This window comes from Atractosteus spatula, chromosome 24 (genome assembly GCF_055471065.1).
Source record: "Atractosteus spatula isolate fAtrSpa1 chromosome 24, fAtrSpa1.hap1, whole genome shotgun sequence".
In the NCBI taxonomy this organism is placed as follows: Eukaryota; Metazoa; Chordata; class Actinopteri; order Semionotiformes; family Lepisosteidae; genus Atractosteus; species Atractosteus spatula.
Genome location: NC_142729.1, coordinates 3,324,646 through 3,343,115, shown reverse-complemented (window position 1 = coordinate 3,343,115; position 18,470 = coordinate 3,324,646). Strand labels below are relative to the sequence as shown.

The 18,470-nt window shown below is 36.9% G+C and overlaps 1 protein-coding gene across 1 annotated transcript in view; it reads right to left on the bottom strand.

Moving 5' to 3' along the window:
- The window catches only part of LOC148815784 (E3 ubiquitin-protein ligase rnf213-alpha-like), a 186,014-nt gene that overhangs the window by 47,239 nt on the left and 120,305 nt on the right, over window positions 1-18,470 (bottom strand). Inside the window, exons 51-55 of the mRNA XM_088904872.1 lie at window positions 17,947-18,045; window positions 16,158-16,259; window positions 14,942-14,992; window positions 8,425-8,655; window positions 5,877-5,955 (exon numbers count right to left, since the gene is read on the bottom strand). Coding sequence (XP_088760998.1) covers window positions 5,877-5,955; window positions 8,425-8,655; window positions 14,942-14,992; window positions 16,158-16,259; window positions 17,947-18,045 — 562 coding nt within the window. The remainder of the gene's footprint in view (window positions 1-5,876; window positions 5,956-8,424; window positions 8,656-14,941; window positions 14,993-16,157; window positions 16,260-17,946; window positions 18,046-18,470) is intronic.

Genomic DNA, 18,470 nt, shown 5'->3' with positions numbered 1-18,470 from the left:
TTTTAAATTAAGCCAGGATTCAATTTTGTCTGTGTTAACAAGTCAGGCAGCCAGAGGAAGGGTGTGAGCCATCGCTCTGCCCCTGGGATCTTACGACCGATGCATTACATCCCTCACAGCACAGGATGCCGTTTCTTTCATTCATCTACCTGTGGAGTTGCTATCCCTGCCTCTCAGCTCAAGACTGCAATTCTATACCGGACCAGCGCCGAGCTCTAAAAAATATTTTCTCACTGCAGTCCCTGGAACACACTCCGCTTCCCCCTGGATCCCCAAGACTGACCAGATCAGCACTACTGAATACCCCCTCCGTGAACAATAAGGCTTTTCATATATGTGACTTTATCACAGAAAAAAAGTAATTTCTGTGCTAAGCCGAAACCTGGCACAGACTAAATGATGGTCTCCTGTTCAACCAAGTAATCCCCACTGGGTACAGGATGTTTGACCTCCTGCATCTCTCAGGCATCATTATTATTTACAATCTTCTTTACAATTTACTGTCCTGTTACTGTATCTCTTCCCTCTTCTTTTGAGTGTCTTGTTTTAAAGGTCTCTGTTCCCCACTGTACCATCATTGCCACAGTTGGTAGACCACCAACCCGAGTTTTCTGATTTACTTTCATTTTTATGCCTCAGATTTAAGAGGATCCTTATTCTTGTGGACTTTAGTATACATAATGGCTCATGGTCTTCCAGTTTGGCTAAGGATATTCATGCTCTGTTGGGATGCTTTGATCTTACTCAGTTTGTTCATAGCCCTACACATAACGAAGAACACACTCTGGATTTAATCATTGCAAATGACTCTTGTTTCTCACTTCTTTTCCCTTGATCTAGGCCTCTCTTACTACTTAGCTATTCTTTTCAACCTAGAATGACCTGTTTCTAACACTTCCCTCTCACGCTCTGTAAATTTCTGCAACTGGCAATCAATTGATTAGCTTAGGTTCACAAATTCTGTTCTATCCACCTTATCTTGTTTCTCTTCCTCTAAAAAATCAAACCATCTCTTTTTCTCATTCTGCCCCCGGTAGAATGACCATCTCTGATCTACTGTATGAAGGCAGTCTCCCTGAATCTTGAGCGTAGGTGGTGTCTTTCTGGCCTAAACGTACATTATCAGGCTTGGAAAGAATACTTGTCTGAATATAAGGATATGATAGAGTCTGCTAGATCCACTTACTTCTTTCACATCATTGAAAATAACCATAACAACCCCAGGCATCTTTTCTTCACCATCAACAGACTGCTGAAACCAAACTGCCCAACATTGCCTGCCTCATCGCAACTTTGCAACACATTTTTAGATTTTTTTAGCTCCAAGATCACATTCTCTCCACAACGCATATCATTTCCACAGCCGTGCTCTGTGCTTTCTCAAATTTTCTAGTTCCCTTCTCTCCAACTTCTCTCTTCTTGACTCTGCATCACTCAGTAAAATAGTTTCACACACGAAATCCACACCTCTATATTAGATCCCATCCCCACCACTTTATTTCAGTCCTTTTTCATTTCTCTCTGCCCTGTTATCCTCAATATAATAAAGGAATCCTTGAACACTAGTGTTGCACCAATGGTCCTCAAAACTGATGCCATTAGTCCTGTGCCAAAAAAGCCGAAAATGGCTGCGGACAATCTAAACAATTTTTGCCCCATCTCCAACTTACCATTTCTTGAAAAAATTCTAGAACGTGCTGTCACATTTCAGTGACATAACCACCTCATTGTAAATGACCTCATTTGAACCCCTCCAATCTGGTTTATGACAACTTCACATCACAGAAACTGCCCTGGTTAAAGTTACTAATGATCTTCTAATAGCTTCTTATTCTGGTTCTCTTTCTATTCTCATTCTTTTGATTTCAGTGCTGCTTTTGACACTGTTGACCATGACATCTTACTTTCCCGTCTTGAGACTGTGTTTTGAGTTTCTGACACTGCTCTCAAGTGGTTCAAGTCTTACCTTACTGATTGCTGTCACTTTGTTTCTTTTGGCCGATTTAGATCTGAAATTTGTCTTGTTAAGTCTGGTGTTCCTCGGGGCTCAATACTGGGCCCCTAACTTTTCAGCATTTACCTGTTTCCACTTGCTCAGCTTTTAAGATCACATGGCCTCAACTATCATTTCTATGCTGATGATACTCAAATATGCATCATTACCAAACCTGTCACTGATGTGGCTGTCTTTATTATTCTAATTGTATCTATGACATAAAAACTGACACAAAATGACACAAAATTTCCTTCATCTTAACTGTGACAAGACTGAAGTCATGCTTATTGGCACCCCCCATCAACTTTGTAAAGCCAATCCTGTAACCCTATCTGTGGACGGTATTGCACTTGAGCTTCAGTCTAAATTGAAAAACCTTGGGGGTTATATTTGATTCAGGCTTAACATTCGCAGCGTACTGTTAAAACATACTTTTTTCACCTCAGAAATTATCACTAACTGTGGATAAAAAGTTGATGTTTTTGTTCTCTTGAATTGACTGCTGTAATGCTTTACTCGTTGGGGTATCTACATCCACACCAACAAACTCCAGTTTTCCAAAATTTGGCAGTCAGAATCTTTACCAGGTCTTGTGCAGGTCTCGCTCTTAATTCTGGTCTCCTAACTGTCCCCCAAGCCCGTCTACACTCTATGGGTGACAGGGCCTTCTCCTGTTATGCCCCTAAGCTCTGGAACTCTCTCCCCAAGGATATCAGAGATTCACCTTCTCTAAACTCCTTAAAATCCTTACTTAACTGTTTCCATTCGTTATCCCTCTGCTCCTACTGTAGTACCACCATCTAATTTCTCCTCTGTGTATTCTCATTGTGTTTATATTGTGTATTTTTTAATGTTTATTTTTAATTGTTGTTGTTGCCGTTGTCATTCTCTAAAGCACTTTGAGAAGCCACCTTTAAAGGCGCTATATAAAATAAAGTTTTTTATTATGAAATCTCAAACAAAACAAAATCGTGAAATAAAGCTGACAGAATTCTGAAAAAAGCATATCTATGAATTTTTAATTTTTGAAATAGTTCTTAATTCCAGTTTCAGATCTGGAAGGAACCATAACTAAAAAAAGTATCTGCAAAAGGACTTTATCAATAATTTTATTGCTTTTTTCAATTTGTTTTATAACATTAATCACATATTTATAGATTATTTCTTGATTGTTTTTGCCTCATTCAGCATGATGTAATTTTTGTTTTGCATGACAGCTGACATGTCTCAAATCAAAGGACTAGGGAAGAAAAGTTTTTCAAAGACATATCGCTGTTCATATATAAAATCAGAACTATAATCAGGGTTGTGTAATCACTGAAATGGATACAGCCTTGTATATATTAATAACACATGTAGTTTATACTTGACATTCTAAATATGGATAACAGTAGACATTTTAGTTCAGGAAGGTACGTGATGTGGTGTTTTATGGCCCTTATTTATACTACATAGTATATATGTCATGCTTGTTGCTAACCTCTCAACCTGTCTCTCAGCACCAGATGCCATGACGACCAATTGATAGGAGACTTGGACCACCTGGAGACAGTTAATGACCATGCCTAATTTAAGTGGTGTAGCGGCAATGCTTGTAAATAAGACAGAATTAAGTGTTGCTGTGCTTTCCCAAATGAGGCCCCATCTCTTTCTTCATCTCTGTGGTGCAGCCACAGAGAAGCTATTCATGCAGGCTGATTTAAAGATGTTTTCTTTTGATAAGGGACAGCTCCCAAATGGGGACTTAGCTAAGCCTGGCTATCATGATCAATGGTCATCCATTGGTGCCTAAAAGTCTGCAAGATTCCAAGGAAGAGCCTCATCCAAGTGGTTTACAACCCCAAGGTCAGAGGGCATGGTTACTCATCATCAGCCAATCAGGAACTGGTAGGGCCGAGTAACCCACGTGGGTCTCTGATGCCCATGAAACTTTCAGCCAATGAATGAGCTGAAGTTCCTCCAGGTAAAAACAGGCAACACAGGGAGACTATTATAAGGAGAGCTCCAAAAGGAGAATTCCAGGGGTGCGAGACAATTCCAGGGCAGGATGGCCCAGGAGCAGAAAGGCTCCCAAGGGCAGGACATTCTCGCAGCGCGCCTCCTGACCATCCTGAGACTCAGCCCGGACAACCACGGAATGGCCAGTGTGTCCGAGTGCCAGAACTTTCCTTTGTTCTAAGAGTCTAGAGTGGAGGTTGCCACGAGTAACCAAAGGATCCACCCGAAGTTAGCACCAGCAGCAAACCTCGTGCACAGGTCGGAACTGTGGACAGCTGAATCACTATTCAGATCTAGCTCTTCATCAGGAACAAACCGGACCTTTTCCTGACCTGCTGGGACTCACAGTCAGTTTTCTCCTGTGCACAACTTTGCTAGTTAAAGCCAACGCCAACTAGCCAGTCTTCAGAGAGCATCAGCAGCGCACCGTCGCAAGCCGCACAGCACAGCCTGGCACGGAGCCACAGAGCACGGATTGAACAGCAACAAGCCTGCAACTGCTTCTTTGTGCCTGCAGGAGATCTGAATCCCCAGAGATTGGATGAGTATTCAACTTCACTGCATTACTGCTCGAGAATTCAATTGTTATCCCAACCAGTTGATATCAATTTAATTCTTAAGAGTTATGTACTTGTTTTCAGTATCTAATGTAGAAGTTGTAACCAAGTTTATTTACGAAACGGTCTAAATGAATGATATACTGAACGTATGTCCTCTTGATATATGTAACTCTTCGTAACTGAATTAATATATACATTTTGTATTCTGATAACATTCACGATTAGATCTGTTAGATTTACATGCATATTCGATGTATTAATAAATGTATCCTCGTGTATCAGTACCTGTGTGTGCGTGTTGTTTGAGTTATATCGCATGGTTGGATTCTAAGGCCATTAAAAGAATCATTTTGTGATTTACTGCCAGAATTAATAATTGTCCCAGTAAATGCCCAAGCCCCTACAGAACTGGTGCCTCGTGAGAGCACACTACAGTGGTTCAAAAGATAAAAACTCAGATCTGACAGAGCTTGGGGATCTGTCAGAAATTTCTGCTTCTGAGTCCCTTGAGTTCATGTCCCTAGTTTTGCTTGGACTCCTGACCACTGCTGTTTTGTACTTCATCCCAGATTTCCCCCGGCTTGTTTATTCTCTGTTTACCCAGATTTGGACCCTGCTTGCTTTCACATTTTCTTCTGTTTTTGACCTTTCTTATGAACTGTGTGTTACCAAGTTTCCTGGATCTGACCCACGCTTTTTTCTGACCACACCCCTTTGATTCCTTCTCTGTGATTTGGACAGTGTTTATCTCAGCAGTGGCTTTGACCCCTGCTGAGACCCCTGCTTAACTACGACATAGACTTTGCTTTTTCCTGCCTCTCTGTATGTGGACACTGCCTGCATAGTCCCCTATCTGCACAGATCTTATGGGTTTCCCTGTCACCGCTGCCTCTCTCCATGCATGACTTTATTCTTCATAGATCCACAGTCCCAGTCCTTGTCCTACCTCAGCTGTGGACTATTGTCACTCATAATTCAGAATTTCCAAAACAGATGTTTTTTGCTAATATTCTTACTTATATATATATACAGTATTAAAATTGTACAGCAGTACTCCATTTTAGTTGTCATATTTAAATATATATATATTTAAATTAAATTAAAATAATTGCTAATTGTGTTTTTAATAAAATCTTTAATTTTTGTTAGAAAATCCACTAGAAATCTAAATGTAAACCATATTTTGAAAAATTGTGGTCTAGTTTATCAGAATTAATTACTACATATATGTTTTTCTGTTCATTGTTTCTTACAATATATTAACTGCTGTATATGATTACAGGCAGTAAGGTACCAATATTCTATATATAAAGAAAACTCACGCCAAAGTTTCCCCAGATCATTTTTTTCAATCTTAGCCACTTCATCATACAGGTCAGGCATTGTTGGTATAAACAATCCCTAAGAAAACATAAAAAATAATCATTAGATTTCCATTAGAAAATTAACATCATCAACAACCATACCAGAAGAGTTATTACATTGAATTTCTCCATCCAGATGAAATTCTAAAAATAGGTCAGTTACAAGGCATGTATAATGGGTTGTTATATTCTCAAGTAGTAACAACCTAGACAGAGTTCAGGTTGACCCCTTTAATCCAAATATTGCAAGTTATAATGGAGCCCAGGTAGATCAGGGAGTAGAGCATGAGACTTGCAATCTAGGGTAGTGGGTTTGTGTCCCAAGTTGGGTGCCAAGGGCACAAGACTGACAACCTTGGCCCGTAAAAACTGGTGTCAAGAAACAGCAACAGGAAAGTTGCTGCCCCATGTGCCAACGGTGGCATGTAAAAGGGACCAGAGAGAGATATATAATTCTATATCTATGAGCTCCACAATAGAAACATTATTGTCTTCAATCAATGTTTCATCATCGAAAAGAATGTAAGAAAGTTTACAAAGAAGAACATACCATTTGGCCCATCTAGCTTGTTTGATTTATGTAAGTAGTTGAAGTGAGGATCTTATCTAAACCTTTGTCCTCGCCATCGGCTTTTCCAACATGACTGGATAGCTTGTTCTAGACTCCCATAATCCATTATGAAACAGTGTTTCCCAATATCAGTTTTAAGTTCACTTTCCATTAGTTTCCATTTGAGATCTTTGTGGTTTGTGTCATTGTTGATTTTGAGGATGTGAATTTGCTTGATTCCCGATTTCCCCCTACATCTTGGATTCCTGACCACTGCTGTGTTTTCTACTTCTTTCCCAGATTCTGTCCTCTTGGCTTGCTGCCTTGGAGAAATTGAATCATGTCCCCTAGTATTTTTTCCTGTTTTAGATGTGACATTTTAACAGTGATCTTTTCTACCAGAAACTCCACAGCTAAAAGATCCGCTAAGACAAGAAAGGCAGTTAGGCTCTCACCTCTCTGACATTCACATGAGCATGCAATAACAACATCATTACCAGCAGCTGCTCCTCTTAATAGGAGCAGTGATAATAGATGCACTTGTGGATCTCAGGGGTTCATCCCAGTACCTCAGCTAAGGTGCAACTTTCTTTTCATAAAAGGGAAGACTTTCATAACCGTGAAGTTCTGCTCGTTCTTAACTTTAGATAGATAGATAATACTTTATTAATCCCGTAGGGAAATTGATGCTCACAGAGCGACCACCTGCTCGTATGACCAGATATTGAGTATAAAGCTGGTGATAACTGCAGAGAAGACCTTACCACACATTATCACAAGACTTAAGAGAGAAAATAGGGGATCTTTCCAAGTAACTGTGACCAGTTAAGCCCTTCACACTAGCTGACTGTGACAGGGATATTCCAAGCAGTATAACTGTCTGAGCATCACTGGGATCAGGCTAGGAATAATCTGCCAACCTATTTCAACTCTCAGTGACACAGTGACTCCTGCTGACCCCTGGGTACTCGCGGGTTTCTCATTGCTGTCTGCATGTAATATTTGTTTTCCATTACATGTCATTTCTCAGGAGTTTTCAGTCTTCAATATTTTGAAATTTATTCAGTTATTCAGTCATTCATTTGTGCTGTTGTTGCTGGTACCCAATATATGACTAAACTATCTCATCAGTTAAACTGTGTTAGAATAACTGGTGGCATTAGTGATCAGTCTTGTCCTGGTATCCCACAACACAGCTCTAGAACATTTCTGTTCAGCAGTTTGCATGTTGTTTCAATTGAGCAAATCTAAACAAGTTCTCTTTTTGGTCCTGAAGATCAAGTGTCAAATCAGTATGAAGATTTAATTAACGATGTTACCCTATCATGGCCAAATCCTTAGTCATTAACCTCTAGTTGCACAGAAATGTTGGGCAGAAAATACGATATGGATGATGTGGAAAACATTTTTCGGATGTGTTTAGATTTAATTTTTTCTTTGTTGGTTGCCAGTATCTACCCATACTAGGGAGACCAGTTAGTACATAACTGTGCTATTGGATGAGATCAGTTTGGTTGTGGAGGTCTTGGGAATGGGGTGCATTAAGTGTTGAGTTCCTATTAGAACATTTATACTAGTTAGAAATACAATTTTATTATTGTGCAGAGTAGATGATTTGTCTACCCATTGGTATACAGTAGGGAAAGTATCTTACAAACCGTTTATCTTCCTCTGCTACTGCAACCTGAGACTGGTTGAGAATGCCTTACATAGAAAGCTCTCTTTCCATGACAGCAATGACAATTTGTTACATTTGTTGTCAAATGCTTTTTTAACATATAACTAGGTAAAACCATGCAGATCACTTCTATGAAAAATTATAATATTCATAACTTTATTATATCTTACCAGACTTAGGATATTTACAGTAATAAAATAAAAAAATAGCTAAATTCTACTGCCTTACAAGCATATTTTAACGTATATTGGGGAAAAAAGGGATTTATTGCATTTTACCTCCAGCGATTTGGGCTGAAAGCACAGAAATTTAAGCAGCTCCATTTCAGAGTTTGAAGACTGTCTTATGACCAGAACAGTGTGGAAAACAATCTCAAACAAGGATGAAGGGTGAGAAATGCTCAGTTCTTCTGAAGCTTTAGAAAGGCTGTCCTGTGCAATTTTCAGGCACAGGCAGGAAACTGCGCTTTCTGTACCAGTTTGACTACTGTGCTCCAGCAGTTTCTGGATCTGAAAAACAAATCAAAATGTAATTAAGAATGCACAAATTATCTGTAGAGCTCCACATACATACATACTGTATATCCTTGTGAAGAGTATTCTTCTTCAAAAGGTTTTCCATTATTAACTATTAACCAAGTGACATGATCCAGGCAATGTTACCTTTTTTTGAATGCCTAATTTTCGTACAAATAATTCTTTACATTTCAATAGCGCATCTCATCCCAAAGTGCTGTACATGTAAGATGACATCCCTTTCATTCACAACTGAATGTGTGGCAGCCACTCAGCACTTCACTTCACAGCAGACCACATGTACAGCAGATGATGTAAATTACTTTAACAAATGACTTGAGGCCAGATTGTGTATACAGATCCAACCATTCAAAATTGGGAGGTACGCTGCGTTAAATTGCGGTGGGCGTGGTGCAATATACCACATCATACTGCATATTGATTGAAATATGATAATAGTATCCGGAAGCACATTGTAAAACTACCAAGTGGAGCTAATAAAGCTTAACATCTCATGTACAGCACTTGAGCTCTCACCAGAAAACGCCCAGTTTCTAATACCAGTCACTGCTGAGAAACAATCTTTTTCCAATTAAGAATTTAAGTTGTTTACTCTTAAGACTTTTAATAATTTTAAACTGTGTATTGCAGCATGTTAATCACTAAACATTAAAAAGTCAGTAAATTTGATAAAAGCAAGATTGCTCAGTTGGACAAAAGTACATAACCTTCCACCTTTATTAATATTTTAATTATGCATAAATATTGTATGTATCATAGTCTTTAACTTGGTAACTTACATGGTTTCTGGTTTTAACATGCTTGTTCTAACATTATTAAGCTTATATTCTGTACTTCATAAAAAGTAATAACATTTTATCCTTTTCTAAGAATATGTATAAAGATCACCACTTGCTGTTATTGTAAAAAGATAAATGTTGTAGTGATTTAACATTACTTGATAGTTATATGAATATGGAATTGTGTAACTAAGCAGCTAAAGTATCACAAGGGGATGTTTTGGAAACATTTTGACATTTGTTTCTTTTTAAAAAAAAACTTCTATTGCCCCTGTAGTGGTAAAGAGCACTGTAATGTAGCGAGCTGCACCCAGGCGGTTCAAAGTGCGATCAGACCCGAATGCATTAAAATAGTCCACTATTGTAGCTTATTGTGAACATGATGTGTCTCTTTCAGGTTTACACACAAAATTGAGAAAATCTATATTGTCTTAATCCAAATGTCAGCAGCCAGTAATCAGCCAACAATTTAACTTGGAATTTAAAAAAAATTAAACTGTACTATATAGTACACCACCTGGAATTGAACCTGGTCCGTCAGCGTTATTCACAGGGATCCAGCTGGATGAATTAATATACATGATGGTTTTGTGTTTAAGGATTTCTTCTGTTGAGTGACGATTAATGAGGGAGAGGGGAAGGCTTTGTTTTTTACAATTGCCAGTAATCAGTGAACAGCTTATCAACATGATTGGCAAACGATTTTTTTATTTTTAAAAATGAAATAAAAAATAAGATACAATGATGTGGTCCTGCCTAACTCAAATATTGCGTGCCTTTAAAAGCTGTAAAAAATGGTTTAGATAGCTGAAAACCACTTTTTATGCGTGGCAAACGGGTGATTTTTCTTCCTTGTGATCAGCTTAGAATCTTTGTGTACGCTGTAAGATTTTTACTTTTTAATTAAAATTTAAAATACCTGAATTTCATAAATGTTGTACTGATTTAATACCTCTTGATATTAATATTAATATGAAGTCGTGTAACTAAGCAGCTAAAATATCACAAGGGGACATTTTGGAAACATTTGATGTTTGTTTTAAAAAATATATATATTATTGTCATTGTAGTGGTAATGGGCAATGGACTGCCATGTAGTGCATTGCACCCAGGCGGTTCAAAGTATGATCAGAGAATTACTTTATTTCTTACACAGCTGAATATATAAAAATAGACCACTATTATAGCTTGTTGTTGGCTACGGTGTGAGTGTATCTGGATGAACTATTATAAGTGACAGTTTTGTGATTTAGGATTTCTTCATGCAATTCTTTAAGTTAAAGGAGGGAAAAGGGTTATATTTACATGTTGTGTATCGCCTCTTCTTATATTTGTAAAAACATTCCAATTTAAATGCAATACGGAACATATTAATAACACTGTAATAACATCGTGCCCTCACTGCTCCTGCCCCAGCTCACACTTCACCACATGGGCTGGAACCGAGGTTTTCTCTGTTGCTCAACAGAGCGTTTTCCAGCTGAGCTACAGAAGACCTCTTTCAGCACCAGCGGCCAGCAGCCAGCAGCCCTGTTATGTGAAGGGTAGCAGAGGACTGTACTGTCACCGCGCTGCAACCAGCTTGTACCATCTGAATGTCTGCCATTCATTACAATATTAATAATGAATGACCAGAGATGAGCTGTAAACTGAAGAATTAGAGAGACAGGTTAAGTCTGGTCTTTTTAGCTTAGAATTTAACCTTTATAGTGATCCTTTTGGCTATATTTTTTCATAGCCTGATGAGTAAAAATAGGTTGGATTAATAACTGGAGTAAGAAAAGATATTTCACACATACTTTGAAACCATATGGCTTTGGAACAGCGGGAGGCGAGACCCGGCTGGGTGGGGGGGGGCGGTATTTTGATCTTCCTGCGTGAACCATATTCGCTACAATACTATAATGATTCCCTGAGGCATACCGTTCAAATTTTGAAATTATAAAGAATAAACCTTTGTTGAGTTTGCACGAGAGACAAAAGGTACCTTTTGAGAAGTCGTGTACTGCTTGCAAAGAAGAAGATTTTGACAAACAGCTAATTTTGCTTTAAGAATTTAAAATCTGTCTGTACTGTAGCTTTATTTCATCAAGTAGAACTCTAAGAAGCGGCTCTGTTAAGCAGAGTTTGTGTTAACACACCACACCCATTTAAATGAGTTTTAATCAACTTTGGCTGACAACGGGCACTTTTCCTTCCCCCCTGGTGCGATTTTATGGGTTTTAAAACCATGCAGTGTCTATTTAAGACACATACGTTATTGTTTCCTATTTTGGATTTCTTTAAAATTAAAAGAATCAGTAATATATATACAAATATAGCATAATGCCTTCTTGCATTATGAAGTCACTTGAACCTGGGTTCCGCTTTATTCAAACTAAGGTTTCTAAACATGCAACAAGGTACTAGATATTGTTTAAATAAAAGCTGTGATTTTTTTTGTGAAATTGCGATCTTTAAACCTGTAGGTTGCAGGCTTTGTGTCATTTCTTCACAGTGTTATTGACAGCTGAAACACTGTGTCTCATAAACAGGAATTTTAATAAACTAAGCTTATGAAAACCAAAGAAAAAATGACTCTGAAAAAGATTCAAGAAGCTTGAAATTATTATTATTAAATTAATACTGTTAATGTTAATAATGACCAGACACATTATTATAGTTTCAGTGGTATTTTTAGTACTGCTTTGTTATTCTCGATTCTAATTACAATATATACGATTTTGTTTTAAGGCTTGAGGCATCTGATTGCCTCACTGAATAAAGTGTTTTAAATTAAACCAGTTGAACAGTTGACAATATTTACGTTTTTATTTTATTAGTAATACAACTTAACATTGAATACGTTGTTATGTGTTCAGGTGGGTAGCTGCGTCAGCATGCATAAGCTGCAGAGGAACAAGTAATAGGTTTATTCCATACTGAAAAAAAAAGAAACAAAACACAACGTCTCGGCCATGGAGCCTTCTTCAGGTGTGAAGGTCTCCTTCTTCTGAAGAAGGCTCCACGGCCAAAACGTGTTTTCTTTCTTCTCTTTTCAGCATGGAATAAACCTATTACTAGTTACATTGTTATATACTGTATATACAAAAAACAAAAACATGTTAATATAGTAGACATAATATTTACTCTTTTATTTTTATTTTTTAAGTATTTGTTAGGAGAAAAACCTGTGCAGTAAGCAGGTATTGAACCCGGATCGTCTAGACAAAAACTCTATTGAGCTTAAAAATGTTTTGAAAGTAATCATTCGCGAATGAGTCAAATTAAAAATAAAATGTGTTTTATAAGTGGATTACAGTAATACTATCAGCTATATAAATACATATATTTAGATCCCTAAATTAATATCATTATTAATTTCTTTAGATAAGCGATTCCATATTATATTCCCTATTTTGCGGATTCTAAAAAGTAAGAGTTTTTTTACTGCGATGTCGAGCACAAGTATTCATAGAAAAGGTTAAAAATGGAATACAGAGGGAGTTTCAGAAATTAAATAGATGTCTGGAGCACCCTGTCTCAAAAATAGACGTTTAATAAATTGAAGTTTGTGAAAACAGTGACAAATCACAGCGAACAAAATACAGTTTTAAAATACAAGCAGTTTGAAATTATTAGTTGTTATTAATGAATCACTTAACTTTGAACGTGTTGTGATATTTAGAAATACCAATAAATTCAATACAGCGTCGATAATATTTACTATTTTGGTTTTTCAAAGAAATGTTCATTTGTTAAAAGAAAATTCATGGCAACAGCTGGGTTTGAACCCCCACCCTCCTGCATGCAAGGCACACATTACATCAATGTGCTGCTTAACAACTTAAACAGTAGCTGAAAAGGCAAAATGTTTCCAAATAATCGCGGGTGAATGAGTCAAATTGATGCAGATGCTTACAAAGAAAGTGTACTACTGTGATAATTTGAGCTATATGAATATAATTATATTGTTATTAATTTCTTTAGCTATGCAATTCCATATTTTATTCCCTATTAATCAAATTCTAAAAAGTATGCATTTTTTACTGCGATAACGAGCACAAATATTCATAGAAAAGGTTAAAACATTATAACTTTTTATGAAGTATATAAACTTAATATAGTCTGAAGGAGCACGTAAAAACTTTCAAAATAACCACAGTATGTAGCCGAATGAAAGACTTTGATGCTTAAAATGTTTATGAAAATAGTGGAATACTGGTGTGTTTTTTTATTTTAGATACAAATACCAGCCATATACAGTATACATAATATGTTTATGTTCCTAAAGTAATATTGTTTATGACCTTCAGACACGTTATGCTCCTCTTCTTTTTATGCTCAGCTACTAAAATGTCCCTTTAGTTGTAAAATTCCATATTAATATTCAATATTAAGTGGATTTAAACATGCACAGTAAAGAGATTAAATGATTAAATCTTTTCACTTACGACCAATGCACCACAAGTGCTGCCTTTCGGTCATTTTGGCCAGCCAATCACGTACTACAATACAATGCGGTATAATGCGCTAAACTGTCGATAATTTCGTGCGGTACAGGGTTTTACTGTGCATTTTGAATGACTGCATCTGTACCTACAGTAGAATTTAATAAGAACTCCAGGGTTATTGCACCTGCTGTTTTGAAATGAGCCATGGGACCTTTTATGACCAAATACAACAGTTAGAACCTTGATTCAACATGTCATCCAAAGGCAGCACATTCAAAATAATGTACCCTTCAGTCACTCTACTGTGGGCTTGGTTCTGGAAATTCTGGTCCAGACCGAAGTTTCACTTAATGGTCAACCAAAAAAAATTTCAGCTTAAGACTGCACCAAATCTGAGATCTGATGAGTTTGTAGTATACACGTGTATAAGAAGTGGTCCCTACACTAAAAATATTCAGTATTTGCCATCCTAATTTGTCAGTTTGCTACTACTGTATATTGTATGTTGACACTCGTATGCACTCTGCTTGAGGCCCAAGTCATCTCTCTTTTCTGTCCTTGCTCTCCTGTCTCTGCTCTGACTGCAGCTTCTATCTACTGAAATCCTTGTGTCTGGCCTGTGTTAAAGATATGGGTGCCTCATTACATTAGAACTGAATAATCTTTCTTGCAATATCAGTCTTCATTTATTTTAGTGTTGGCTTATAATTTAATTTTAGAATTATTTTTATGATTGTAATGGATTACAGCTTAATTTTAGTTGTCTGTAGGGGCTGGATTGTATTTTTACAGCAAAGCTTTCACTGCAATTTTTTATTTAATTGTTCAAAAACATCTAGACATTTAAATTTCTGTGTGTGTATAGAACATTTTAATGCCGACTACACTATGCTCCAAAATGCAAATGCTCAATTATACAAAAATGTGCATGTTATTTGTACTTATTGATACATGAAGGCATATTTTACTGGAAATTTCAAAACTTTTCAATACCCAGTGGAAATACAGTGCGAAATGATGTAGGTAGATTTTAAATGATTTACTGACCAAAGTGTTGTCCCTGCCTCCTGGTTTTTTCTTTTCACATTCAGCATTCTCCTGAACAATGAAATAAAACATAGATTAAATAGATTTCAGCCTGTTTCAAAACAAGCTTGACCATTTATTTTTAAAATCATAAGCCATGAAAAACCACTATATCAATTACATAAAATATTACTTCACAAAACATATAAATCCCTCCTCACCTTATAACTTCCATCAAAATCATTATTGTACTGTATGTTGGGATTTTGTGTTGTATTTTAAGAATTACTATTATTTTATACCTGTTCATTTCTTGCAATCACCTGTTTTACATCTAATCTGAAGGATGGTGTCTTTTTTACAGTACAGTGTCTCTATCATTATACTGAGCCATTAGGACTCATACAGACCAAAGGGTAAGTTCCTCTTTTAGCTTTACTAGGAGGTCTCTCATCCAGGCACTGGCCAGGCTCATACCTGCTGAGCTTCAGTGGGCTGCCAGTTGTGAGTTACAGGGTGATGCAGCTGCTGGCTAAAGCAGCTCCTGCTGGTGTTTGGCCTTAGGAAACCCGTAGGATGTTTTTAATAATCTGATTATTGTTACATACTTTATGATTTAGTTACATACAGTAACTAATGTAACAGATCTTTGTCAAGGATAATCTATATTTTACAGACCTGCTCATGAGACCCTAGACTGCTGGGACTGTTAACTAATTTTGGCTTGACTTATTAAGTGCTTCTTTTTCCCCTCTCCTGATATTCTGTCTTATACTTAATAACTCCTTAGGCAACAACCCTTTGAGATTGAGACTTTCAAACTGTGATTTTTTAAAGCCTGAGGGCTATTTTGCAGATAATATCTGGACAGAGGTCTGAAATAAAATATTAACCCACTTCTCCAACAATCTGACACAATAACCATCTACCTGTTAAGTTTCTTATTCAGAACTTTAACTGTTTTGTTTTACTAAGGCCCGTCGCACCTTTACTAGTTCTCACTCACAATGTCATTGATAAGTCATGTCTGAGTTTGCCTATACTGTTTTTCATCGATTTCTTGTGAGGATGCTGACAGAGAGCGCTCCTTCTTTCACTGGATTGAGGATATACTGTTCTGGGCACTTTTCCAGTTTTTTTGTTTTGTCATGCTATATATAGATAAATTAAGGTAAGCTTTATTAGTAAAACTTGTTTGCAATGTTATGTAAAGGTAGATATTAAAGGATTTACAAACCAGAGAGATTTCACTCTGTTCTAATAACTCTTCTTGACAGATTTGCTTCACTGTTGCTAGTGCCATGCAGACAGAATCCACACCTCCTTGTGCATCAAGCTCCTGAAACAAATAAAGTGAAAGATTACATGATGTTAGATTATAGTGTGTTAATCCAACAGAAAATAATTTGTTAGGAATAATAGGAATAATCATTTTGCAGGACAATGTTTTGCAGAAGTTTCTGTTTGCCTTCAATTCAAAAAGCTGTCATTAACTAATTTAAAATTTCCATGCAATTCTGTTGTCCTGTTGTCAGGCTTGATATGTCATCAGATCCCATTCTTTTTTACTCTCATGATCTTGCACCAGATAAAAACACTTAAAGAAATACAATGTGTTCTGTGTGGAGGGGCCTTCACAGTCATTTTTTGCAAAGAAATATAATGGAGGTGCAGCTCCTCTCCCAGGATCCAGGACAATCCAGGAAAAAAAAATTAAATCTTAAGACTTTGGAAAGATCATCTTAGTGGGACTAAATAAACTGCTAGGTTGTGCTGGTCCCAGGTCACGAAAGCAGTTGTAATTGATATCTTCCTTGGTCAACACCTGGATAAGATGCTCACAGGCCAGTCAGGACCAAGAGAAACATTGGAATCAAAAGGTGCATTTCCCTCAATATTTCCCTCTTCTCCTCAGTGAAAATAGATCTGGCATGTCTGCTATACTTTCTCTTTTCCTAGAAATCTCTTAATGTATCTTTTATATCAAATCTGTGTGTGTGACTGGAAGTTGGCATTCACCTATTTCTCAGATACTACAGGTAAACCGAAACCATAACCCAACAGGTCATCTTAGTCATGATTTGTGTTGTTTTGACAATCTTTAGCAGCTGAAGATGCTGCAGTGACCCAGAGGAGTAGCCTGATGCAAAAGTATGAAGACAGCTACTGAGAGCTGCCGCTTGTTGAATATTGTTAGATAGAGTGAATGAGAACATATTCAAGCAAAACCCCCAAAAGCATCTCAAAGCTTTGGGAGGTGGAAAAGTGGAGGTTCAGATTGTTGGACATAAACCAAGGGGGAAATAAATTGATGGAAACTAGCATGCAAGGGATGTCATGACCTGAAAAGAGGAGGCCTGGATGTGATCAAGAGTGCACTTGCACCAACAGTGGGGAGTGGGAGTCAATGACTGCAGCATCCTGCTGTGCAGGGCTTTGGATGCTCAATCAGAAATGGAAAGAAAGGAGATCTGAGGTGTGGAAGAGAAAGAGGGAAGGAGAGGGTAAAACTGATGTTGTTGTCTGGAGTTTGTGGAAGGCTTACCTTCTTTTAGGAAACTAGAAAGAAAGACACAGCATGGTGGGAGCAGAGCTGCTTGTTTTTGTTGGAATGTTTAGGTTGAAGAGGTTAGAAAGTGACTCCAGTCCTGAATGAATGCAATGAAATTAAGGTCCCAGCAATGCTGAATGCAAAATTTGTGCAGCACCACTTGCAGCTACAGAGCTTTTATAATTAGGTAGATGGCAGTGTGAGACTGAACTTGGGCTCTATGACATTTTGGGATGAGAGCTGTAACCATAGATTGGACCACTGCAGAAGCAACACCAATTCATAAAAATGGTGACAAACTTGGTCCTGGAAATCACTGACAAATCTATGTTGATGTAACATAAATCCTCCAAATTCTGATATTAAAATATTATCATACTTGTGCTGTGACACTGAAACTACACTAAAATTGCATTGATTTGAATTTTTAAAATGTTGTTTTTAGATTAATATTACATTTCAAAATTCTTCATACCTTTAGATTGATACTTGAATCATTACTTTGTTGTTCTTCAAGTTTATTTCTAATTGAATCGTACTGTTTTCCATATAGGAAGAACTTGTCCAGTCCAGCCTTAAATGATTACAGAAAAAAAAGAGGGTATTACTGTATATCAGATCTCTTCAACCAAATATTTTAAAACTAACAATCCTTAGGCCAAATAAAGGATATAAAATCCAACACTTTTAAGGTTTACAGTATATATTGAGCATTTGTAACTAATACTAAATTTAAAACCAACTACTTAAATAAGATCAAATGTACAATTTAAATATGAGTTCTGGAAGACATCAGAAATAATTTTTAAAAATATTATATTAAATTAAATATATGTACCGTATGTGAAAGTCCCTCTCTTTCCCAAAAATATACTGTATAAATAAACTTAATATTATAGTAAAATAATTAGCTATAGGTTTACTATAGGTTAAAATCTTTAAAAATCACAATTTAAACATACTATAGACAAATACTGATCAAAGTTAACATTTTATTTT